This window comes from Geotrypetes seraphini, chromosome 6, assembly GCF_902459505.1.
Source record: "Geotrypetes seraphini chromosome 6, aGeoSer1.1, whole genome shotgun sequence".
NCBI classification, from domain to species: domain Eukaryota; kingdom Metazoa; phylum Chordata; class Amphibia; order Gymnophiona; family Dermophiidae; genus Geotrypetes; species Geotrypetes seraphini.
Genome location: NC_047089.1, coordinates 129,772,074 through 129,799,536, shown reverse-complemented (window position 1 = coordinate 129,799,536; position 27,463 = coordinate 129,772,074). Strand labels below are relative to the sequence as shown.

The 27,463-nt window shown below is 42.6% G+C and overlaps 1 protein-coding gene across 4 annotated transcripts in view; it reads right to left on the bottom strand.

Moving 5' to 3' along the window:
* Nucleotides 1-27,463, bottom strand: part of DOCK9 (dedicator of cytokinesis 9) — a 1,074,749-nt gene that overhangs the window by 471,755 nt on the left and 575,531 nt on the right. For all 4 annotated transcript variants that reach the window (XM_033947591.1, XM_033947593.1, XM_033947592.1 and 1 more), the window contains exons 22-23: nt 18,345-18,431; nt 2,155-2,244 (exon numbers count right to left, since the gene is read on the bottom strand). In XM_033947591.1, coding sequence (XP_033803482.1) covers nt 2,155-2,244; nt 18,345-18,431 — 177 coding nt within the window. The remainder of the gene's footprint in view (nt 1-2,154; nt 2,245-18,344; nt 18,432-27,463) is intronic.

Sequence of the window (27,463 nt, the reverse complement as noted above, 5' to 3'; positions counted from 1 at the left end):
GCTGATATTCAATGATATCTGAATAGCAACTGTCAAGATACAAATCACTTGGAGGCTTTCCCAAATCTCTCAGATTTCCAAACAGAAGCTGATTATCAAATTTTCAAAGTCAAAAGCTGTCTGGCTTTCCAGCTAATTTTCAGCAGAACCATTTCAACCAACACTTAACTATGTTCCCATACGTTTTAACCACTGTATACCACCTTGGATGAATCTCTTCATTAATGCAGTAAATAAATCCCAATAAATAAGACACTATTCATTCTCTTGAGCTTACTGATTGCTCTTTAACTTTATTACTTTATATGTCTCTGATCACAGAAGTCTTTTTGCACATTTAGACAATCTGATAACTGTAGCCATTTCTGGATGATAAAGCCTTAAAGATCTTGATTCATGTTCTCATTCTGAATCATCTAGGCTGCTATAATTCATTGCTGGCATACTGTCCCTTTTATTCCATTCAACTACAAACACTGTGGTGAAACTGATTTGTGAGGCAAGAAAATATAGTTGTGAACCCCACTTCCCCATTTCATGCACAACAGTGGCTGCCCATTACCTGCAGAATTCAATTCAAAATGCTATTGCTTACTTACAAAGCGTTAACACATTGATCAATCCTGCTACAGCTCATCAACGCTGGTCACATACATTCCAGTTCAATCTCTGTTGTCTAAATACCAACCAATCTCTTAGCCATTCCCTTGACTTCCAAAATAAGGCTGGAGTTGCTCCTTCATTTTTCACTGTTTACCTCCTTCTCTCTGGAATCAACTAGCTAGTGATTTATTTCCTGAATCTTCCACAAAGAAATTTAAAATCGACATGCTTTTTGACAAGGTTAACAGAGGACAATAGTCTATTCCCACTGATGGGTAGTTTTACCCATTAGTTCCTCTTCTTTTTTTTCTTTTTTTTTAATTCTTTATTCATTTTCGTATGTTACAACAAGTGTAGCAAATAAACTCATTTAAAACTTAAAGATACACACTTGATTAACTCTCATATAAGCATCAAATTTAACATTTCATTACAAATTAAAATTCTATAATATTTTAAATATTATGAAAGAAATCTAACATTTATATCATCCTTATTGAATCTAATAATCCCTCCCCCTCCCTCCCTATTCAATAAATCATAAAATCATCCTTACTGTGAAATTATTGAAATACTCATGTATTATATAATAACAACAAGTAAAACCCACCCTTTCCCCCCCTTCCTTTCCTCTTCTGTTTCATCTGTATAGTTTTCTGTTATGTATAGTCAATTAAAATGTATAGAGGAAGCTTTCATTGTGCTATGATGCTACGCCCTTGTGTCTTTGGTCTCAACTATACAATTTTTGTTAAATAGTTGATGTGTTAACTATCTTATCTGCTTATAACCTGGTTCTGTACACTGTCTTGATGCATCTGCTAAATCAGTACATCAATAATTAAAACAAGTTCTAGAACTTGAGTCTGTGCTCTCTTCGTTGACCTTAGATTTCATCTATATAGTTTTTCTCATCTAACTGCTTTTTCACTGTTCAGATTGAGAGACTAGCCTTTACCTAAGATCTTAGCTTGTCCTTTCATCTAGTTTCCCTGTCTCAATTTTGCATATTTCAAAATTACACTGACTGCATCAAAAACTAAACATCCTCAGAACTTGCATGGTTCCCCATATTTTTCAGGGTTAAATTTATGTCAGATTTTACACCCTCCAGAAGAAAAATCTGTAGTTCATGACACCTGGTTATCTTAACCCACAGCACAGCACATTTTATTATGCATGGCATTCCCCCTGTAAGCATACACTAATCCTTTCCTCCTTTGGAAGCTCTCTTATTCTGTAGTCTTAGCTTTAAGATGTCAAGATAAGAAGAACAAATGAAGGCAGTTGGAAATGTAAAAGTTTGTTTTTGTTTTTTTACATTTACCTTTAATTCAGTTGTGATCATTTGGTAAGTAAAATTTGGATGAAAATTCACTTAATTGCACTTGGAAACTACCACTGACTTCAAATGTAGTTCTTAAATACATACACTTTCAAACCATTTTAAATTTATCAAAACTTGCTACAAATTATAGGTGTGGATAAGTAATATTTTACATTTGTATTTAATCCTAATTTAATATATTGATAGTAGTAAAATAGCATTACCTTAAGATATTTCACAAGGTCATTGCCTAAAACTTGTACTCCAGACTCAGTTTTTTGACAATACTGAAAAAAATTATTCAAGTGCTGGTCCTAAAAGAAAAAAGGAAAAGTTAAAAGCATCAGTGATTAATGACCACAGCCTACAACAGTGGTCTCAAACTCAAACCCTTTGCAGAGCCACATTTTGGATTTGTAGGTACTTGGAGGGCCTCAGAAAAAATAGTTAATGTCTTATTAAAGAAATGACAATTTTGCATGAGGAAAAACTCTTTATAGTTTATAAATCTTTCCTTTTGGATAAGTCTTAATAATAATATTGTAATTTATAGCTAAAGAGACATATGATCAAGAAATTTTTTTATTTTACTTTAGTGATTATGATAAACATACCAAGGGCCTCAAAATAGTACTTGGCGGACTGCATGTGGCCCCCGGGCTGCGAGTTCGAGACCAGTGGCCTAAGAACATAAGAATTGCCGCTGCTGGGTCAGACCAGTGGTCCATCGTGCCCAGCAGGCCACTTAAGCGGCGGCCCTCTGGTCAAAGATCAGAGCCCCGAGACCAGCCTTACCTGCGTACGTTCTGGTTCAGCAGGAACTTGTCTAACTTTGTCTTGAATCCCTGGAGGATGTTTTCCCCTATGACAGACTCTGGAAGAGCGTTCTAGTTTTCTACCACTCTCTGGGTGAAGAATTTCCTTACGTTCGTACAGAAGCTATCCCCTTTCAATTTTAGAGAGTGCCCTCTCGTTCTCCCTACCTTGGACAGGGTGAACAACCTGTCTTTATCTATTAAGTCTATTCCCTACAACATGAACTGGGTGTCCATTCAACCCTAGAAGAAGCAGCATGCAATGAAAGCAGACATGATGCATCTTGTACTTCAATACATAATTGCAGTTTGTAAAGCATGTGATTACTTTATTAATGCTCTTTATCCAGATGTCCATTATCTAGAAAGACCCAATATCTGAGACAAAACCCAGAAGTTCAGACTGCAACAGTTTAGATTTAATGACAAATAATCACTATAAGCAACATACAACACACACAATAAAATGTTTGAAATCAACAGGGGATGGAAGAAGATGTCTGATGTTCCAAATCCAGAGTAAGATGTTATGGAGATTCTTTACCTTTTGGTACTCTTATTTAAGCCATGAGCCCTACACCGACACAGGCAAAAGGAATGGGCACTCCTCTACTGCATCAGGAGCTACTCTTTCGATCCCTGTATATGGCCCATAGATAGCCATGTTCTCCACTATCAGAATTTGATGCAAGTCTAGAAACCGCAGCTGCTGATAGAACACTGCAGGCTGGAGGGGGTGGCAGCTCTCTAGGCCCTTGAAACAACTTTAAGCCCCTAGAAATAGAGGAAACTCCTCTTGCTGCAAAGATTCTTGAGCAAGAGATTGAAGTGGAAGGAGACTTTGCTTTGAATAATGCCCAACATTTGGGATCAAGTGAATGAAGTACTGGAAAATCCTGTGGCATTGACATATGATACCGTATTATTTTGGCACGTTAATGAGGGCCAAAAGTCAAATATCTTCCCATAATAATAAACTCTTTATTATGACAGGGGTTGCCATTCAACTTATTTTGAGGAATTGGAAGAACTGCGATCGGTTAAATTATACTTTTTGGTGGGAATCTCTATGTCATACTTTTAAAATGGAACGTATGATGGCCATACAACAGGGGCATTATAGGAAATTTATGGATGTTTGGGAGCCATTGACAAAATTCTGTGAGGAGCGATTGTTGATTTTGCTCTTTTATCATACACGTCCAGGGTGGGTGGGTGGGTAGGAAGGGGTGTGGGGAGATACTTTTAATTTGAGTACGATTGTTGGATATGTAGAAAGGGGGGATGATATTTGTCATAAAATATAATTTGATAGAATTTAAGTGCTGTTAAAAGATAAAATGTATGTATAATGTGTTGCACTTCTTTTTTTGGTTTTAAAATGAATAAAGATATATATATATATATATAAAAAAAAAAGAATGCCCAACATTTTTTGAATAAGGGCAATGGTTCTTCTCTGATTTCAAATTTGCCTGAACAAAGATCTACAATAGAGAGGCACTCTATGGTGTGCTCTGCCAATGTGTAAAATTTTGATCTATTACCTTTTGATCAGTTTCAAGACACTTCTCTGGAAAAGGTCCCAGTAGTTATGTTTGAATCACTTTGGTGGCTACTGATTCACTTGGGAAGACATTAAATCAGAATTTTAAAACTCTTATAGCCAAACTGTTAATCATATTGGCTATAGTTTCTAAACACTCGGCTAAATTTGTTATGGATTCAAAATTATAAACTTTGGATTTGGGTCTTAAGAAGGTAGAGTCAATTGAATCTGCATTGATGAAAGAAAATGTGATTATCTGTAGGTAACCGGAAGTATAAGAAAATATTCAGAGTAGAAATGTATATTTTACAATCCTTCTAAATTTGGATGGATATTCTCCCAAGGATTCTTTGATAAAGATATGAAATAAAACTTAATTCACCACATCAGATTAATAGTTTACTATGTTTCTGTACCTGTGATTACCTGTACCTCTATCTCAGAAGTCACCCCCAAAGCAATTCAGATTAAAGCTAAACTCAGAGAAAACAAAATTTTTTATAGCATCACCACACCCACTTGACACTAAAGCATCAATGTGCATCAATAACCTTAGCTATCCTATTCAACCCACTATGAAGGTATTGGTTGTAACACTGGACCAGATCCTGACCATGAAAGACCAGGTGGACTCCTTGGTTTGAAAGATTTTTCTCACCCTCTGGAAGCTTCTGTCCATTAGAGCCTATTTGATGTCTCATCATTTAGAATTCTGGTACAATCCCTTAAACTGAGTCAACTTGATTATTGTAACATCGCCTACTTGGCACTCTCCCAGAAGAATATGTGGCGATTGCAACTGGTACAAAAAGCAGCGGTTAGGCTACTATGTGGACTGAAGAAGTTTGATCATGTAACACCTTCCTATCGACTTCTACATTGGCTGCCGATGGAGGCACGTGTGAAATTCAAGTTTGGTTGTGTTTGCTTCAAGGTACTTTACATTTAGCCCCTAAATATATAACAGACCTCTTCTCTTTCACAACCAACAGACATAAGAGAAGCTCACATCTGAACTTTGTTTCTCCACCGGTTAGAGGTTGTAAATTTAAAAGTCATCACCAACATCTTTTCTCACATCAAGCAGCATTATGGAGTAAAGATCTGGAACAACTGCTCATGCCTACTACTTATAGGGAATTCAGGAAACACCTAAAAACACATCTGTTCCTGAAGTACTTAGGTAACTGGCTTATACAATCTTAGTCCTCAACAAATGATCTTTAGAACTGTTAATCACTCTGAACTTTGTTAATTCCACTCATTCTGTAGCATCTTTTAATCATTGTAAACCACATAGAACTTCACGATCCTGTGGTATATAAACTGTTATTATTATTATTGCAAAACCTCAAGTAGTTCAACTTTATTTGTTCTGGAGTCTGATCATGATCATATTCTGAAATTGTTCTTTGAGTATAAGGCCCAGCATTTTTGTGATTCTCAAATATGAGTGTTCCCAGATATAGAAAGGTCTATATACAAAGGCAGCAGTTCTTGCTTCTTAGACCAAGAGTCCAACAAATTGGGACCCCATTTCCTATTGAAGTTTTCTTGTAAATGCATTGTCCATTAAAAAAAATGCACAGTTTAGTTTTTTATACATATTTCAATTAGATTTGGTTTTGAGGGATAAATCTGTCCTGGAAAAATCTGAACATAAGAATTGCCATCTCCGGATCAAACCCTGGGTCCATCAAGTCCGGTGATCCACACACGCAGAGGCCCCGCCAGGTGTACCCTGGCATAGTTTTAGTCCCCATATCACTGTAAGCTTCTCAAGGGAGATGTGCATCTAATTTACCCTTACCCGTATCACACTATGCCACTCTTAAGGAGATGGGTATCTAGTTTACCCTTAAATCCTAGAACGGTGGATTCTGCAATTACTTCCTCTGGGAGAGCATTCCAGGTGTCCACCACTCGCTGCGTGAAACAGAACTTTCTGATATTCGTCCTGGACTGTCCCCCCTCAGCTTCAGTTTATGTCCTCTTGTCCTTGTCACATTGGACATTGTAAATAACTGCTTTCCCTGCTCCATTTTGTCGAATCCTTTCAGTATTTTGAAAATCTTGATCAGATCCCCTCGCAGTCTCCTCTTCTCAAGGGAGAACAACCCCAGTCTCCTAAGTCATTCCTCCATACCTTTCACTAGCTTTGTTGCTCGTCTCTGCACCCTCTCTAGCAGTTTTATATCCTTCTTTAGGTATGGAGACCAATGCTGGACGCAGTATTCCAAGTGCGGTCTGAATATGGCTCTGTAGAGCGGTATTATAACTTTCTCTGATCTACTTGTAATTCCCTTCTTTATCATGCCTAGCATTCTATTTGCTTTCTTCGCCGCTGCCGCACATTGCGCCGACGGTTTCAGGGTCCTATCTATCAGTACACCCAGGTCCTTTTCCTGTTCGGTCTTTCCCAGAGTTACACCTGACATACTATACTTGTGATCTTTATTTTTTCTGCCTAAATTCATCACTTTGCATTTTTTCACATTAAAATTCATCTGCTATTTATCTGCCCACTTCTCCAATTGATTCAAATAACATCAAGCTTAATGAGCCCCCTGTATAACCTGTGATTTAAAAGGTTTTGCTCTATGTACAGTCTCAGTTTGTTTCCTCATTGAAAAGTTATATTTTCTTTTCCTTTTTCTCCTTCTCAGGGATTCTCCAGCTCCTCCTCCCACCCCAACCTCAATTATTGAACTTATTGAACCTCTTTCCACGCACAAGAGGTTGGGAGCTTTAGCAACATGCTGAGAAGTAATGCTGTTTATACTTTTTACTGATAAAATCTTGATGGAATAACAATGGACTTGAAGGGTTCACAGATGAAACATGCTACAGACTTACAGACCCAACTGAGAGAGAAAGGGGGGGCTCTACAGGCAGCATGCTTACAGAAGCAGCAAACCAAAGAGTCCCATAAGGCAGAGAGGAAGCAGGACATGTGTTCTGAAAGAGCCAATTTCAGGGAACTACAAAATTACAGGGACTTGCAGTCCTATTAACCATTTACCTGCTTCTAATCTAATATTTGGTTTATATACCGGGTCATCTCCCAGTGGAGCTCGACTGGAGCTTCTCTCCTCCGGCATCCCCTGCATCAAGGAGAGGAGCGTGAGAGCCCTGCTCCGCCCCCCTCCCGACACAGGAGAGCCGACTCTTGCAGACTTTTTCTCCTCCGGCCCCCCCTGCATCAAGGAGAGGAGCGTGGGAGCCCTGCTCCGCCCCCCTCCCGACACAGGAGAGCCGACTTTTGCAGACTTTTTCACCTCCGGCCCCCCCTGCATCAAGAAGAGGAGCGTGGGAGCCCTGCTCCGCCCCCCTCCCGACACAGGAGAGCCGACTTTTGCAGACTTTTTCACCTCCGGCCCCCCCTGCATCAAGGAGAGGAGCGTGGGAGCCCTGCTCCACCCCCCTCCCGACACAGAAGAGCCGACTTTTGCAGCCTTCTCACCGGAGGAGCCTGCTTCTCTCCTCCGGCCCCCCCTGCATCAAGGAGAGGAGCGTGGGAGCCCTGCTCCGCCCCCCTCCCGACACAGAAGAGCCGACTTTTGCAGCCTTCTCACCGGAGGAGCCTGCTTCTCTCCTCCGGCATCCCCTGCATCAAGGAGAGGAGCGTGGGAGCCCTGCTCCGCCCCCCTCCCGACACAGGAGAGCCGACTCTTGCAGACTTTTTCTCCTCCGGCCCCCCCTGCATCAAGGAGAGGAGCGTGGGAGCCCTGCTCCGTCCCCCTCCCGACACAGGAGAACACATAGCCGACTGCCACCCCAACTCAAACCCCCCCAATCTTACAATAATACACTTGCAACCTTCTGCAAATATATTATTGATAACAGCCAGATCGGGCCGGCGTGGGAGCCCTGCTCCGCCCCCCCGATCCAGCCGGAGGACATTCTACACTAAAAACGACCCAGCGCACCACTTCATAGAAGCCAGCCAGATCGGGCCGGCGTGGGAGCCCTGCTCCGCCCCCCCCCCCGATCCAGCCGGAGGACATTTTACACTAAAAACGACCCAGCGCACCACTTCATAGAAGCCAGCCAGATCGGGCCGGCGTGGGAGCCCTGCTCCGCCCCCCGATCCAGCCGGAGGACATTTTACACTAAAAACGACCCAGCGCACCACTTCATAGAAGCCAGCCAGATCGGGCCGGCGTGGGAGCCCTGCTCCGCCCCCCGATCCAGCCGGAGGACATTTTACACTAAAAACGACCCAGCGCACCACTTCATAGAAGCCAGCCAGATCGGGCCGGCGTGGGAGCCCTGCTCCGCCCCCCCCCGATCCAGCCGGAGGACATTTTACACTAAAAACGACCCAGCGCACCACTTCATAGAAGCCAGCCAGATCGGGCCGGCGTGGGAGCCCTGCTCCGCCCCCCGATCCAGCCGGAGGACATTTTACACTAAAAACGACCCAGCGCACCACTTCATAGAAGCCAGCCAGATCGGGCCGGCGTGGGAGCCCTGCTCCGCCCCCCGATCCAGCCGGAGGACATTTTACACTAAAAACGACCCAGCGCACCACTTCATAGAAGCCAGCCAGATCGGGCCGGCGTGGGAGCCCTGCTCCACCACCCCGATCCAGCCGGAGGACATTTTACACTAAAAACGACCCAGCGCACCACTTCATAGAAGCCAGCCAGATCGGGCCGGCGTGGGAGCCCTGCTCCGCCCCCCCGATCCAGCCGGAGGACATTTTACACTAAAAACGACCCAGCGCACCACTTCATAGAAGCCAGCCAAATCGGGCCGGCGTGGGAGCCCTGCTCCGCCCCCCCGATCCAGCCGGAGGACATTTTACACTAAAAACGACCCAGCGCAGCACTTCATAGAAACCAGCCAGATCGGGCCGGCGTGGGAGCCCTGCTCCGCCCCCCCCGATCCAGCCGGAGGACATTTTACACTAAAAACGACCCAGCGCACCACTTCATAGAAGCCAGCCAGATCGGGCCGGCGTGGGAGCCCTGCGCCTTATTGAGCGCCTTCGTGAAGCACCTGAGAGGAGCACCTGAGAGGAGCACCTGCGGACCTTGGAACCGGGAACACCTACGCCCCAAAGACCACTCCACAGGACCTCCTGCCGACTCCCAACATAAGGTAAGGAGCGTGAGATCTCCGCTCCTCCCCCGCATCCCAGCACGAAAAAACCAGCCACTCCCGATCCAGCCGGGACTCAAAGGGAGAATCATTCCTTCCACCTAACACTCCGAACCAGACATCAAAAAATGAAGCTCTCCCTGCATACACACACACTAGCCACCCTTCTGATAATCCTCCTCATTTCTAGTTGGAAAGCAGCAGCAAACAACTTACCCACCACAACCACATCCTCCAGTACAACCAACTTCCAACTTCCCAACAGAAGAATACTCACATCAAGAAACTCGAACCACCACACCAGCAATCAACACTCCATCACAGTTACCTGGAGAAGAAGATCAACACTTCCGAAAACAAAATCTCATCCATCTCCCACAACACTCATATACCCGGAAACAACTCACACTCCCCAGACTGACACGACCTCCCTTACATGTGCCTATGTCAACATCAGAGCACTAGGACCCAAAACAGAAAACATAAAAAACTGGATAAAAACAGAAAAACTTGACTGCCTATTCCTCACTGAAACCTGGTTAACCTCAGACACAGACCCTAGAATAAAAGAAGTATGCCCGCCAGGATACAAAATAACAGTAACCTGCAGAGAAAAAAAAAGAGGAGGAGGACTAGCTGTAATAATCAAGAACTCCCTAACTCTAAACATACTTGAAAAAACATCCACACCGCAAATGGATTTCCTAGCATGTCACCTCACAAACCCAACACTAAAAAACTCACTAAACTGCTTGCTCTGCTACATAACACCAGGAAACTGGACCACAGTGAGACCTGAATTTGAAAACTTCATCTACCAAAACTCATTAACAGCAGAATATAACCTCATCCTAGGAGACCTAAACCTACACCTAGAAGACACAACCTCCACACCTGCAAATAACTGTCTATCCTTCCTCAATGCCTTATCCTTCCAGACCCTAAACCCACAAACCACCCATGAAAAAGGTCACCAACTGGACATTGCTGCATTCATGACTCACCAACCATCCAACCCAGCAATCCAAACACCTAACGGAACATGGTCCCCATCCCTATGGTCAGACCACTACACATATAACTTCAACATCAACTGGACCAAGACCAAACACACACCTCAATAAAAAAAAACCACATATACCACACGCAAGCATATCGACCCAACCACGTTTTGGTCAAAAGTAGACGAAACCATACAAGACTGCGACCCAAAAAACTTCATCTCCCACTGGAAAAATGTGTCCACCAACATCCTCGATGATCTGGCCCCCCTACAAACCAAAACCAGAACCAGCAGGAAATCAGACCAATGGTTTGATAATGAATTACTCCAACTCAAAAGACAGTGTAGAAGATTAGAAAGAAAATGGAGAAAAAAGAACCAAGATCAAACAAAAACCGATTGGAAAAAAAATCAACAAACAATACAAAAATCTACTAAGGGATAAGAGGAAAAACTACTATACTAATCTCATAGGCACGGAAACCCAAGATTCCAAAAAAATATTCCAAATCCTGAAAGAATTAACAGACACCAAACCATACACAACCACCACGAACACCCCCCCCCACCATCACCCACCCTCTTAGCAGAACACTTCAAGAACAAAATTACCAACACCAGAGCCACTCTCATCCTTAACCCATCCCATCAAAACACAATCACAATCCACCCTTCAGGAAAAGAGGCAACTGCAGCAGACAGAATTTGGACTCAATTCCCCAACATACAATGGTCAGAACTCAACAAATTCTACAAAAAATACAGTCATGTCTCCTGTGACCTCAACCATTGCCCCTCATATCTCCTCACCACCGCTAGTGTAAAATTCCGCACCATAATGCTACAATGGATTCAATTCACGCTCACAGAAGGCACATTCCCTGCTGACCTCAGTGAAATCGTCATCACCCCAATCCAAAAAGACCCAAAAGCACCACAAAACCACCCATCTAACTTTAGACCTATAGCCTCAATTCCGCTATATGTCAAAATTATAGAAGGCCTAGTAGCCAAACTCCTCACCAATTACATAGATGACCACAACCTACTCCACCCCATGCAATCAGGCTTCAGAACAAACTTCAGTACAGAGACACTACTAGGCTCCCTTATGGATACCGTCAGACAACACCTTAGTACAGGGAAAAAAATGCTTCTCATACAACTGGACTTAACTGCGGCATTCGACTTAGTGGATCACAACATCCTTCTACAGATCTTAGACGCAATAGGTATTTCAGATAAAGTTTACTCCTGGTTTGAAGGATTCCTAAAACTCAGAACCTACAGTGTAAAATCAAACAAAGAAAAGTCAGAATCCTGGTCAAACCCCTGCGGCGTACCACAAGGATCTCCACTATCCCCTACCCTCTTCAATCTCTACACTGCTTCTCTAGGAACGCATCTGGACAATCTGGGCATAACTACCTATAGTTATGCTGACGACATCACCATCCTCATCCCATACGATCATTCCAAACCTACCATGACAGACAAACTTCACCAAACACTTGAAACAGTCACAACCTGGATGAAAAATCACAAACTTAAACTCAACCAAGACAAAACCAAATTCATCCTTCTCGAAAATGACAAGATCCAAACCACAACCAACTTAGAGATAAACGCAATCAAATATCCCATCCAAACCACCATAAAACTACTTGGCATGACCATAGACAGATGCTGCACTATGCAACCGCAAATAAATAAAACAATTCAGAAATCATTCGCAATCATGAGAAACCTGAGACAAGTCCGAAAATTCTTTGAAAGAACACAATTTCAACTTATAGTACAATCTCTAATACTGGGTATATTGGACTACTGCAACATCCTCTTCCTTCCTTGCCCTGCAACTACGATTAGACAATTCCAAACAATCCAAAATACAGCTTTGAGACTCATCTACTCATTGAAAAAACATGACCACATTACGGATGCCTTCATCAACTCACACTGGCTTCCAATCCAAGAAAGAATCCAATTCAAATTCTACTGCATATTATTTAAAACCCTACACGGAGACAGCCCATCATACTTGAACAATCGCCTCATCCAAGCACCCACTACCAGACACAGAAAAACGCACTCCCCATTCATACCCCCCCCAATCAAGGAAGTAAAAAGAACAAGACTACACGACGGCCTACTAGCCACTCAAGCCGCAAGACTGGACAACCAAATCTCCAACCTTCTGATGACCACCCCAGACTATAGGACATTCAGAAAGGAAATAAAGACCACACTTTTCAAGAAATTCCTGAAGCAGCAATAACATCACGACCTCTTAGTAGCACTAAAACTGACGCTCGATCTACCCATTACTGCACTAATTAATAACAAAAGAACCTCCACTTTGACCACCTATCAACTCTACTACAAACCACCTCACCCTCAACAACCCGCTAAATGTCTATAAGATCTACAACCTACCTCTCTAGCTAATCATTGTAACTCTGTTTTTAAATTAACCTTTTGTAATCCGCCTTGAACCGCAAGGTAATGGCGGAATAGAAATCCCTAATGTAATGTAATGTAATGTAATTAAGACTAGAGTACATAGCAGAAAACATAGGCGAAGGAAGTACTAATTAAAAACTAAAGTACATAAGAAAAGCATACGAAAAATAACTATAATATTATCATTTCATTGAGGCTGTAGTTAAACCATTTAAAACTGTGAGAACAAAGTTTTCAGGAATTTACAAAATAATTGCAGCTGGCCTAAAAGCCTAATGGAGTCGGGAAGTTCATTCCAGATCTCTACAAACTTGAAAACAAAAGATCGATTGAGCTTCCCAGCAGATTTAATTCCCTTAAAGGAAGGGAAGGCTAACATATCTTTGTGTGTTTCTCAAATGGCAAAGACTAAGGGTATTCCAACATAAGGGGACAAAAGGATCAAATATTCCATAGAGAAGCATGAAGATTATGCATGTGCATTTAAACTGGTTCCTAAAGCAAACTGGGAGCCAGTGAAGCTTTATCTACAAAGGGGGAAACATGATCATACTTTCGTTGCCCAAAAATAAGCTTAGCTGCAGTATTCTGTATTAACTGAAGTCGTTTTAGACTGCTCTGCTTAATGCCCAGATAAACTGAGTTACAATAATCTAGCTGAGAAAGTACAGTGGATTGTATCAATACTGAGAAATGCTCTTGATGGAATAGTGATCTGACCTTCCTCAACATGCACAGACTAAAAAAAACACTTTTTTGTCAAGGAATTTATCTGTTCATACTTCCATGCAAATGGGGGCAGAACATCTTTCTTTCAGTGAAACTTTGGAATTTTTTGCTATTCGTAGTTTTTAGGAGAGAGTGAGTGAGTGTGTGTGAGAGTGAGAGAGTGTGAGTGAGAGTGAGAGAGTGTGAGTATGTGAGTGAGAGAGAGTGTAAGTGTGTGAGAGTGAGAGAGAGTGTGAGTGTGTGAGTGTGTATGTGTGTGTGTGTGTGAGAGTGAGAGAGTGTATGTATATATATATATATATATATATATATATATATCAATTGTTTCTTTGCTTCACCTATCAAGGTATTGCTTTCAAACAGTGAACAGCATGCTTTGGAAAGGGAGACTGGTGGCTTCTGCCAGTGTCATGCAAAGGCACCTTAAGGTACTGATTTACTTACATTTCTATACCCAGGGACACAGAATAGGAAGAGAGCCCCCTACGGACCTGGCAGGGGGATTCCATCCAATCTTATCCTCCCCCACCCAATAAAAATTCACTGCAGACAACGTTTGAAAGATAGGGAAGGAGAAGCGAGAGGGATTTCAGTTGTTGGCTCCCAGGTTTTGTGGCTGGCTCCTAGATTTAATGAAAATTTGTCAAAGTCTGGTCTACCGAACTATAAGAGGGGGCGAACAAAAATAGGGAAAAGTTGTTTACCCTTTCAAATAGTGCTAAGATGAAAGACTGTTTTATGAAACTAATAAGTTACATATTTAAAACAAACTGGTAAACGTATTTAATTACTTCATATAAAATTAAATTGCAAAAAGATGTGATTACCAAGTATGCAGTTACCAAGTATGGTTTAGAAATGCCTTCTCCACTCTCTCAGCTATTGTGATAGTTGCTGCCCCTCAAATCTGAGAGCCTTCTGGACTAAGTATATTGGAGTCTGCCTCCTTCATATAGTGAAAGGGGGGGGGTCTCACATTCTCATCCAAGTATTCTTAAGGATGCCATGGATAAACACTATCACATCTCCCCCTTAAGAGAGTTGTGAAATCAGACACAAAAGGTTGGATACAATAAGTTTTTAAGGCTCTTTTAAATTTACTGTAGGAACTTCTCAGTTGAAATATAAATTGACAATCTATTTCACAAGGATGGTGCCATAACTTCAAAGCAAGAATGATGGACAATTCAGATGGATTGCATATGGAGAGGGAACAACCATCGTGTCTTGTTGGGAAGACCGAAAAGAGTGCAAGACAACAATGATATAGTAAGGTGGGGGAAGACCGCCCCAGGTGCTGTTTTGGTGGGGGCGCCAGCACCTCTCTGCCCCCACACATCATGCTCATGCCCTGACTTTCCCCCTCCATGTACCTCTTTAAATCTTCACCAGCATGAGCAACTTCTCTGGCTTGTTGCTCACATCAGCCTGGCTCCCCTCTAAAATCACTTCCGGGTCCTGAGGTCAGGAAGTGATATCAGAGGGAAAGCCAACACCAGTGGTGAGCAGCAGGCCGGAGAAACTGTTTGCGCTGGCGAAGATTTAAAGAGGTACGGGTAGGGGAAGAGAGGGGGTTAGGTAAGGAGCAGTGGGCAGAGAGGAGGGCACGGGGGAGGGGAGGGTGCCACCGCCAGGGAACATAAGAAATAAGGGAGCTAAGAATTGGGAGCAACTCAGTATGAAATAATTGGCGAGCTGGTATGAGAGTCTTGAACAGAATTCAATACACCACCAAAAGCCAATGTTCTTTAGACAGCAGTGGTGAAGCCATATAATAATAATAATAACTTTATTCTTCTATACCGCCACAATCTTGCAACTTCTAGACGGTTTACAATCAAGAGTGCTGGACATTCAGCGAAATACAATAAGTAGACATTCAGAGGAAATACAGAGATCAGAGACCTCAGGAGGCAATAGTATAGAAATACAATTTGCTGAGCGAAAATGTAATATGTACATTTTAGTAGGTAATGTCCGACAGGACCTGTTGGGGATAAATAGCAACGTAAAGTTACGATAAGATGAAGATAACAGATTATATTTATAACAGTGCTGTAAGTTCAGGTGGAATAGGGAGGGGGAGGGAGAGGGAGAGCGGGTCAATTGTTTAGGTATTTCTGGAACAGGTATGTTTTTAGGCGTTTCCTGAATTCCTCGTATGTAGTGGGCGAAAGCAGTTGGTCTAGATCTTTGCCTCATAGGACTGCTTGGTGAGAGAGAAGGTGTTCGTGGTGTTTTTTCATTTTGCAGCCTCTAAGTGGAGTGGAAATGAGTTTTGGGTGTGTGTTTCTCTTGAGTTTGTTATTAGAAAATGCGAAAAGGTCCATTATGTACTTGGGGGTCAGGCCGTATAGTACTTTGAAGCAGAGGCAGGCAAATTTAAACCTTACTCGGTCATTGCCCCCATAAAAACAGCCTAACTGAAGCATTCTGTACAAGTTGCAATCTGTATAGCTGTGATTGAAGCAGACCCTGATACAGGGAATTACATCTATATGAGATAAGAAAGTGAAGTAAAAGTATTAAGAGTCTCATCAATTGAACACAATTCCGGAAGAAACTGAAACTCTATTCTTTGACAATTAAATATACAAGATCGCCTTAAGCACCTGCTCTTTTGCTTAGTATGGTTAGGTTTTTCTCCTCCTTCTCCCCAATCTACCCTTTTCCTTCTTCAAGTCACCTAGAGCCTGTTTAGATTTGTGTAACTCACAAATATTAGATTAGATTAGTAATGTTAAAAAAAGATGTCTTCCCTAAAGCCAAAATCTGTAATACAAAAATTTAAAAAAAAACAACCAAAAACTGCAGACTATGTACAGGATGCAGGCATTGTTTATTATACTGTCAATAAATCTACAACCTTATTACCCGACATGGTCCGTGTTTCGGATAACACGCCTTCATCAGGGGTACATGGTGGATAAGGTATTGAAACAAACTGCAAGGCACGTTCAGATTTAGCATTGGATTCACACAGGCACTTGTTTGATACCTTTTTTTGCGGTTTGTTTCAATACCTTATCCACCATGGACCCCTGATGAAGGCGTGTTATCCGAAACACGGACCATGTTTGGTCCCTTGGTTGGTAATAAGGTTGTAGTTTTATTGACGGTGTAATAAACAATGCCTGCATCCTGTACATAGTCTGCAGTTTTTGTTTTGTTTTTTGCTTTGCTGCTTGGTTCACTGCAGATTTGGTTGGATTCTTTCTTGTTTATGCAAAAAATAAACCCAGAGCTTTAACTGATACTACAAAGGAGAATGGTAGGGGCCAGAACCAAGCAGAAATCTTGAAAATCTAACCAGGTTGTAGCCCCCAAGGGCCATGGTTGCCACTTCAGGAATAGAAGAATAAGAGATGGATTGATTTCTTAAAATGACTGCTTGCAATTTATAATGATATATTATAATTTTTAGACTTCCTTCTGGGAAAACAAGTTGTGGGAAGTAAAAAGTAAAAATTTAAACAAATGCCTCTTACAATCTGAATACAAATTGTAAAGTTGGATTTACTCTAGGGTAATTTTATAGTTAATAGTTAATTCTGGGGATTGCATTCCAAAAAATACATAAGGCTTGATGAATGTTAGTTGCCAATTCTAAAATGCACAGATAAAGCTAAATTATATAAAAAATGACATTCTCCCAGAAGGGTTACTGTTTAAATCTGATGTGAAAATTCTTATGAATTCAATAAAAATAAGGAAGCTGAATAGTGTATACATAGTATGACAAATGGCATGTCTCTTTTTTTCCCCATTTATAAGCACTAATATGTTTGTTCAGGGACGGAGTATGAAACTACACAGTAAAATCTGTGTGCCTTTTGGGGCAAATTCTATAAATGGTGTCCTGATTCTAGGCAGCAGTAGGCATCCTACTACTGTCTAACCAGCCAATTGAGACACATTTTCTAAAAAAACAAACAAAAAAAAACAACACCCCAACCCCAAGGCAGGCCACCTACACTGTAGGCGTCTGTCGTGGGTAAAGGGAGATACATCAGGACACGTAAGCTCATCCAAGACTGGCCGTGGCTTCACCTGGAAGTGGCCTTGGGTGAGCTTAAGCGGCCCTAGGAGTTTCCCTAGGGCCGCGACAGATGCATGAAATGTAGGCCAGCAAAATGTGGGCCCCCCCTGCCTGGCTTACTTCACGAGTGGGGGTTTGGGAGTTCTGGCATGAGGAAGTAGGCATCCCACCTGCCAGCTGACTTCGCTTGGGTGTTTGGGGGTTCCAGCAAGAGAGAGTGGGCATCCCTCCTGCCAGCTGACTTCACGAAGGGGGGGGGTGTCAGGGGTTCCTTGCGCCAGCCACACAGTTGATTGCGGCAGGGAGATTCCCTTGCCACGATCAGCTGATGGCAAGGAATCAGGCACAATTCTCTAACTGGCGCCTCAGACATGGGTGCTGGTTAAAGAATCTAGCCAGTTAGGAGGACTTGGGCATCTGTCCCTTAGGGCAGACATGATTCCGTATAGGATGCCAGTGTGTGATTCTCAGCCGCTTCTTAGACAGCTGCAGACACTGGCATCCTATACAGAATCCAGCCCTTTGTGCCTACACATACAGATGGAAACACAGACATATGGAGTCCCCCCACACACACAACAAGCACTATCTAGATGAGTAAAAAAACACCTATTAAAGGGGAATGCATTGAACGCAACATTTTTTTCTGGAAACACATTACAAAAATACATTTAGTAGTACATGCAACATTTTAAAATCAAAATACTTACCTGTGAATACACAGTAGAAACTAGATGAGTTGCGATTTTCAACAATTGCTTAGCTCCATCTACCCATTTAATTTCAGGACCAGAATGCTATATTTAGTATAGTGGGAGAGAAAACCATATATTAAGTATGATATTCAAAACTTTGTGGACCCAAAGAATTAATCCAAAGAGTACTCCAAAGAAAATACAGAACAGAGATGGCAAAATGGAGGCATGACCACAGATCCAAATAAAGACTTTCACTTATCCAACATGGCCATATTTCAGAATGAAAGATTAGGTTCTTACCTAATCTTTTCTGATAATACACACAAGAGTCTGCACGTTAGGTGATCAACCCATACTTGGAAACTGTTTGGAGAAGGATGTCAATCCAATCTTTCAGCTCTTCTTCCTTCACCAGTGGAGTATAGTGCTCTTGTCAGTTTGTACCAAAGCAATCGATCTCCACTGTAACAGAAGAGGAGGGGCACTGGGAACTTCCCTGAAGATATCATACATTTCTGTTCTGTTAATTATGAAAAAAGACAATTATCATCATGAACGTGCAACTAGCACTAACACATAAGGAACTGCAAAGCTCAATCACTCAGTACTTTATTAGTAAGTTAATCATACATGTTCATTCAACTGACAGGAAAAGAACTCCAATTCCGTTGTCTGAGGCAGAAAACAGGCGTGTTGCAAAACCCACAGGATGAGCCTTACAGATTCCTCAGTGTATTAACAGAAAGAAGATTATCCAGGAAGTACCTAATCTGTATGTTAGGTGATTTGCCAAAGCAGTGTCAGACATCTAATGTGGGACAGATGAGCCTGCCCACAAAACTGATGACCCAAAAGCGGCATCCTCTCGAGCCACCACGTTCACTCTGTAGAACCTTGTAAAGACCAAGTATTTCTTCAGGTGGAACTGCCTGGGATCCCGCCCACAAATGAGCTTTGAGGAAAATAATTGTCTGTTTGCCATAACTAATGTATGTCAACGAAATTGTCATGCAAAGCCATCTGGTCTGCCTCATTATGAATGACTGGTTAGAAGAAAAAGATGGTCAGAAAATCGAGAATTATTGGGCCTATCCAGGTAGTGAAGTAAAACTCTTCACACATCCAGCCTCTGCAATATCATATCTTGCTTAGTTGAACCCATAGAAAGAAAAGAGGGTAAACAAACCTCTTGGATGAAGTGAAAGGCTTCAGTAGAAAGAAGGTACTGTATTCAGTGAAATTCCAGCCTCTGTGATCCTGAGGAAGGGCTCTCTGCAGGAAAGAGCCTGCAATTTTGAGATCCATCTTGCCACCAGAAATACCGTCTTCACCATGAGATCCAGAAGAGGCACCTTTTGGCTAGGCTTATACAGTGGCTTAGAAAGGTCCGTCAAGACAATATTAAGATTCCAGAATGGAAAAGGTTTGCACAATGGAGGCCACAACCTGAGCACCTCCTTCAAAAACCAAGCCATGTCCAGATGAAATGCCAGCAATAGCTTTCCTCCTCAAGCTTGGAAGCATGAGACGCCTGCCACCTGAACTTTGAGGGATGACACCACTAAACCTTTTTCTAGTCTGGCTTGCAGAAATGCCAGCATGACAGGGATTGGTGCCTCGAAAGGCTTTTCCTGATCTTTGGCACACCGGAGCTGGAAAGCCTTCCAGGCCTTAGCTTAAGTCGCAAATACTGATGGCTTTCTTGCTCGAAAAAGAGTCAAAATTACTATCTCCAAATAACTCTTACAGGTTAAGACAGTGTGTTCAAGATCCATGCCGTAAGATCAAAGCGCTACGTATTCTACAGGAGAACTGGTCCCCGACTTAGGAGTCCCATGTGAACCAGAAGTTTGATGCATCTGTCTCAGGGCTACCAGGATCACAAGTCCTGAGTGATTCGTGATTCTGCAGATGACCTGGCCCACCATGGGTCAAGGTGGGAACAAAGAGAAGCTTTTCTTCTGGCCAGGGCTGAACCAGTGCATCTGACCCTACGCTTCCTGGATTTTCTCTTCAGCTATAGAAGCAATTCACCTTTGTGTTCTTGGCTGAAGTCATCAAGTCCATTGCCAGTCTTCCTCAACACTGGACAATGAGGTTGAACGCTCTTTGGGACAGTGACCACTCCTCTGGGTCCTAAGTCTGCCAGCTGAGAAAATCAGCCTGTATGTTTTCCATTCCCACTAAGTGAGCTGCAGAGAGTGCCTGAAAATGAGCTTCCACCCACTTAAACAAGATCTCCAGATATAATGAAAAACTTTTGGTGTCTCCCTGTTTATATAAGTTACCATGGAAGCATTGTCCAAGAACACTGCCTTTACTTTCAGGTACTTCTCCAACACCCTCTACGCTAGATGAATGGCTCATAGCTCCAGAGGTTCCAGTGTCCCTGCACCAGATGGCTGCCGCAATGGGGCCCCCCAGCCAAACAGGATGGTATCGGTCATTAGCGTCACCCACGAGATTCAGAGGGGAATACCATTTGATAAGGAATCCCCCTGGAGCTACCAGCACAAGCTGTTCTTCGTTTTCCCTGTCCAGAGAAGCTGCAGCTGGGGAGAATGTTGCTGTCTGGAGGAGGCGCATATGCACCCTCACCCAGGGACCTACTTCCAGAGTGCCATCAAGCCCAGTACCTGGAAGTTATGCCAGGCTGTAGGATTCAGCACCACTAAGAGCTCTGAAATTTGTTTCCTGAGTTTCTGTTTACATGGCTTGGGAAGAAAGAATCAGCCTTTCGCCATATCAAAGACGACTTCCAAATACTCCAAGCACTGGGTCAGCTCTAGATGACACTTCTTGAAGTTGATTATCCAGACCAGATTCTGTAGATCTACAACTTATCACACTGCCTGCTCATCCCCCATCCTTGATAGCTCTCTGATCAGCCAATCATCTACGTATGCATGTACTTGTATCCTCATCCTGTGGTGGTTAGCTACGACCACCACCATCACCTTGTGAACGTACGTGGGGCTGTTGCCAACTTGAAAGGTAGAGACGCAAACTGGAAATGCCTATGAAGAACATGGACTCTCAAAATATTTCCTTTGGTCCAGGAAAATAGGAATATGAAGGTACGTCTCTGTCAGATCTAGGGAGGCTAACAATTCCTCGGAGCCACCGCTAAAATGACTGACCAAATCATTTCTATGCATAAGCACAGTATTCTTAAAGCCGCATTAACAGACTTTTTAGGTTCAGGATCAGTCTCCAGTCTTCTGTGCCTTTTTTGGGCACTATGAAATATATGGCGTATCTGCCACAGCCTGATTCTCCTTTGCGAAATGGTTCTTTGGCTTGAATGTCCAATAGCTTTTGCACTATCGCTCAGACCCTGGCCTCTTTTTCAGCCATCCAGCTGGTGAATCAATGAATAAAACTGAAGGGGGGGGAGAGTATAATAGAACTTGAGCTTGTGATCCTCTCAAATTAGATCTAGGACCCAGTGGTCCGAGGAACTTTGCTCCCACTCCCTCCAGAATGTCGACAGCCTACTATCAATATGCAAGAGCATAGCTACTGACTTGGTATCACTGTGACTTCTTGAAGGTTGTGCTGACTTGAGACCCAAGTGCTGCTGGCATCAGGAGTTGCCAAATCTCTGTCTCAATACCTGATAAGATCTCTGATCAGAGAAACCTGCGCAGTACTGGCAGGAATGTTGTGAGGAATGAAAATTGCCTCTGCCTCCCCCGGTGGGTTAGCAAGATCTGCTGTCTGGCAGAGATTTAGGGTGGCAATCCACCATGCTAGCCATAAGATCTAAGCCTTTACCAAATAGTACCTGCCTTTTGAAGGGCAGTCTGCTTAAAGTGGCTTTGGAGGCTGAATTGTCCACCCATTGCCTGATCCAGAGCATCCTGGGGGCCAAAACAGCATACCAACACCTTGCTCATGACTCTGATGTTGTCATATAGAGCATATGCCACATAATCCACCCCTTCCAGCACCAGCCGGGGGCAGATGTCCTCCTCCTTAACCTGCTGCAGCTTTGATCCCCATGTCCATCTTATAAAGTTGTGCATCCTTTATCTTCACTAGGGAGGGAGGTAAGTACGTTTAGTCACTTGAGCCACTGTGAAATCCACTTTTGGCTGACTAAACAACTGCTAAAACTCTGAAGCCATAGGGTAAAAATTAAACAGTTTGTGCCATTGCTTAGTGACCAGCAAGGTGATGTCCAGAAAATAGGTGGTCTGAATATTTGTTCCACTTATGGCTGTGAACTGTGAAGTGGATGGCTTCTGGGGGCTCCAACTTCAACTCCCTGAGTGCATCTGTAACATGTGGGACAATAGCCGGCTTAAAAAGCCGCAGCACCAATGAATCTTCACGCTGATTGAAAGCAACTATTGCCTCTTGATTACCAATTCTTGACAGGGAACTGGAATCCTCCAGGAAAGCAGCTAAGCTCTGGGACAATAAAGGCATGGATCCAACCTCCAATCCTCCCAGTCCTGTTCTGCTTGATCACTTAGGCTGGGAGCTGGCTTTATCCACAGTAGGAAGACCTCTGGGAGAGGGATCTCTCCCTGGTCCTATACTGGTATGCCCCTCCCTCCAGGCAATACAGTGCATCCCAGAACTATCAAATAAGCTTTCTACAGGAGGTTCACAAACTCTTGGGTAAATCCTTGAACAGGTAGCCCCATAGACCCATGCAGGACCTCAGACTGATTTCTCTTGGACTCTGCAGCATCCATGCACTTGCATTTCAAGCCTTTGCTGTTTGTGGGTTCCGGAAGGGATTTTCTCCCTACTATTCAGACCCCCTACAGTTCCCCAATCGCAGAGGACTCAGTGGAGGCTAAGCCTGAGGCTCCCGCCCCTCCCTCGTATACCCCGCTGCAAGAAGTACACAGACATTGATCAGCCGAACATCCGGCATAAAACTGGTATGCTATATGGGCATAACAGCTTGAGGAGTCCATCCCAGTCAATTTTGAGCCAAATCAAGGGGTTTAGAGAGGGAGAGAGAGAAAAAAAATATATATCATTTAAAATCCAAGATGGCCACCAGCAGTGAATTTGTACCAAAAACAGCCCATGGGGCTCTCCTGAAGTTAAAAAAAAAAAAAAAACCTAAGGAAAAAGAGTTTTGGAGAATAAGGACCCTAGCTCTGGCCCCAGAAAACCATAAAAACATATTTACCTAACCCCCCACTCCTGATTTTCCTCATAGGGCAAAATGGGCTATATTCCCTGTACTTTACTAGTGCCTGCCTATGTTAGCCTGACTGAATGGAAAAGACTTTCTGCCTCAAATCCTTGTTGGAATTAATCCACAACTGGAGATTTGCAGGCTACCAGTCAGACAGACACCAACTAAGGACTCCACCACCACAGATCTTCATAGCATGATGGGGGAAAATTAAAATGCAGCCAGTTCCCTGAAACCCAAAGGAAATTACATAGAGGCCCCACAGCCTGTGCCCAAGTCTCTAATAAATCCTGGGAGCTAGTTCACCTTCTTCAGAGCCTCGAAGAAACCCAAAGCAGGCTGGCTCATCAGATACACCTCGGGGTTGCCCTGCAAGCTGCAGTCCACCCTTGCGGAGTCTGCATCCTCTCTCAGGCAGTGTAGCCTCAAAATTGGGGTCCTCTGAGCACCAAAGCCTCTCAAACTAAAGAACAATACTCAAAAATAATTTTTAAAAAACCCCAACCAACTAAACAGAGCAAATCAGAACACACCTCCTCAGTTCACTTGCAGAAGGAAATATTGAAGAGGGCACTACAGTATACTCCACTGGTGATAGAGGAGGAGCTGAAAGATGTGATTGACATCCTTCTGCGAACAGTTCGTGAGCATGGATTATTCACCAATTGTACAGACTCCTGTGTTTATTTACCAGAACAGTGCCTATCACACGAGTCACCATTTTAAGGGACGTGAATTTAAAATCAGCAATTGTGGCATAAGTTTCTCAGCACTTTAGATGCTCTAGTGAACATTTATTTCAACATGAAGCAAAAGTATCACACTTTTGCTTTGTGTTCAAAGAGAATACATAGTGTTCACTGGAGCTGAGAAAAGGCATAAGATAAAATTTAAATCCAAAATGTTTATAATGTCACGGAAGGGCAGGAAATGACCCATGAAAAACTTGGCTGCTACTTTGGGAGAGCTCTGGATATCAGATCCACATGGGAAGGAGGGGGGGAGAGGCCAGACATGAGAAGGGGGGGGATATGGATGTTGGGCCCACAAGTGGGGGAGGTAGAGGAAAGGGCATGGATGTTGGACCCACAAGTGGGTGGGGGGAGGTAGGAGGAGGAGGCATGGATGTTAGACCCACAATTGTGTGTGTGGGGGGGGGGAGACAGGAGAGAGAGGCAAAGAGTGACCCAGACCAGAAAGGGGGGGGAGTGGGAAGGGAAGAAGAAATTATTGGCCAGTGGAGAGAGGGAGAGAGATGCCAAATCATGGGGGAGAGGGAGGGTATTCAGGATGCAAGTGAGAAAGGGGTGGGATTTAGAGGGAGACAGAACTGCAGTTGGAGTGAGAAAGGGAACCAAGAAAGCTGGAGCCTGAGAAAGAAAAAAGGCAGGAAGGAATTTTGGGCCTTATAATGGAGGAATTCTATGCAAAACTTTGCAGAATTTAAAATATTGTGCGTAGAATTTTCAAATCTTTTGTGAGCTGGATTGGAAGCATGATCATGGACCATATTTACCATCAGTCTGACCCAGAATTATTATTCTTATGTTCTTATGGTAATATTTTCTATTTGCCCCTATATCAATTTTAACATTGAAATATTTAGGTTTTTCTCCCCAGGCACAAAATTAATGTTCAGGTTTGCCATGCACATACATTGTCAGGTGTGTCATAACTAAAGACTGAGAACCAATAAGCATGGAGAAATACCAATGGCAGCAGAAAGGGGGGAGAGGGTCTCTGACCATAAATGTAGCTTAGCAGGAGCAAGGGAGATGATTGAAGAACTGATCAGTGTCTGGTGAAGCAGAAAGAGCAGACACTCAAACAAAGATACTTACTATAAGCAGGTGTTCTCAGAAGACAGCAGGCATATTCTCACGTGGGTGTTGTCATCCATAGAACCAGCTATGGAAACTACCTAACAATACTGTTATACCAAACGGTTTGAATATGGAACTAGACCTGAGACCTTATATGTAGCCTATCTTTGTTTCTTTTGATCTCTTAAGTTAGACCATTTTTTACACAGTTATTGATTATTCCATCACTTTCATGATATATCTGCTTATCCTTATTTCTATTGGTATCACGCTTTGTCTTTTATAATCAATGAACATTGACATTACATTATTACCCCCTTTTTTAAATTATCTTTTTTTTAATCATTCTTACATGTTGCTATACATTTATGATGGCATGATAGATTGATTTTTGTATATTTTTAATATCAATTGTTTACTATGTTAGTTAAAATATATATACTGTATTAAAAAAAAACTCTTATTGACAAAGGTTATTTATAACCATACGTATTTTTTAACAGTAATCAGAATCAATCATGCCTGTAATAACCATAAAATTAAAACATAAATATCTTGTTTTATATAGTGTCATTGTTATTAAGCTTCTTGGCTTAGTTTGAGTAGGTCCATCATTTTTCTTTAATGTCCATAGTGCCTTTACCTCATATGTTCTGTTAACATTCTTGCCGCCAAAAAGGCATGTATTCATGTTCTTACGTGACGTCAGAACACTCCCGCACAGTATAAATTTACATTTTTAGCGGCCACCACTTTTTTAACTCTGGAACGCCCAGATCTTTTGGCTCCAAGCACTACTGTATAAAACTCTAGTATGTACCCTCTATCTTTTTCTGGGACAGTAGTATATATATACATTTTTATTTTTTAATAGACTGTAAAGCAAAATGACCAGCAGACTTGATTTGTGTGCCGTCGTTCCGTCAGCGTGCAGTTGTTCGAACTTTTTATTGCACTGTTTTGCATTCAGATGTTTGTATGAGTAGTATGTGCCGCATCTGTTTAGAGTCTCCTATAATATTTTTCTACATGTAATGGTATGACCAATACAAGTTCATTTATCATTTTTTCTGGAACTGGTACTTATAGTGGGTTTGGACATTTTAGGGCTCTTTTTACAAAGGTTTTAGCGCATGCTAGCTGTTACCGCCTCCTTTTAAGCAGGCGGTAATTTTTCAGCTAGCGCACGCTATAGCACGTACTAATCTTGTGCATGCACAAAAACACTAGCGCACCTTTGTAAAAGGAGCCCTTAATCTTTGATAGTAAGGTTGTAACTACAACAAGGAGGCCCACTTTTCAAGACATTTGTTTTATGACATAGCCATGATTTGTCTACTGTTTTTTAGGGCGGCTCCATTAAATAAAGCTTTTTCTATTCAGTTTAGCTAATCTTGTTAGAATTGATCCCAGTTTCAAGGTATTATGTTTTTAATGTTTTTAGTATTTTAATACATTATTTTACTTTTTATATATTTTTACGTGCACTTGACAGTTTTTTAGGTTTGCTAGTGTGCTCGCACACACAATAATGCCTGTTTCTTTGTTACTTTATCGTACACATTGTACAAACCATATTTTTGTTTATTTACGGTACCGCAGCATTCACGCGTTGCCCTATCATACACATTTTGCCTTCATGTTTTTGTAATATCCTGTTTTGTTTTTTGAGCATAGGAGTCAACTTGCACACATGTCTGTTACTTTATTACCCCACCAAATGCACTGTGCACTTTATATTTCTATTCATTTACAGAACTGCAGTCATGACGTGTCGCCCTACCGAACGCATTTGGCAAATTACTTCTGTTTATTCACAGTATTGTAGCACTGATTTGTATTTCCACATATCATCCAGAACATCATTTGACATTACCCAGAAGACTCCCTACGTATATTTGTTTTCCAACAATTCTAATGCCTAAGCTCCCAGTCCAGCCCAGCACAGGCAACAGGGAGGATCTCCTTTGACGCACTGCCCAGCCCAGAAGAGGGAGGATCTTCGGGCACCAGCACCGGCATGTCCTATGCGTTGCTGCTGGTGCCGGTGCCCAATCGGGGTAAGGGATTTCGTTTCGGTGCTCGGGAGGGGGATGTAGAATCGCGGGGAAGAGGGGGGCGACGCGAGCGGGGGAGGGGAGAAT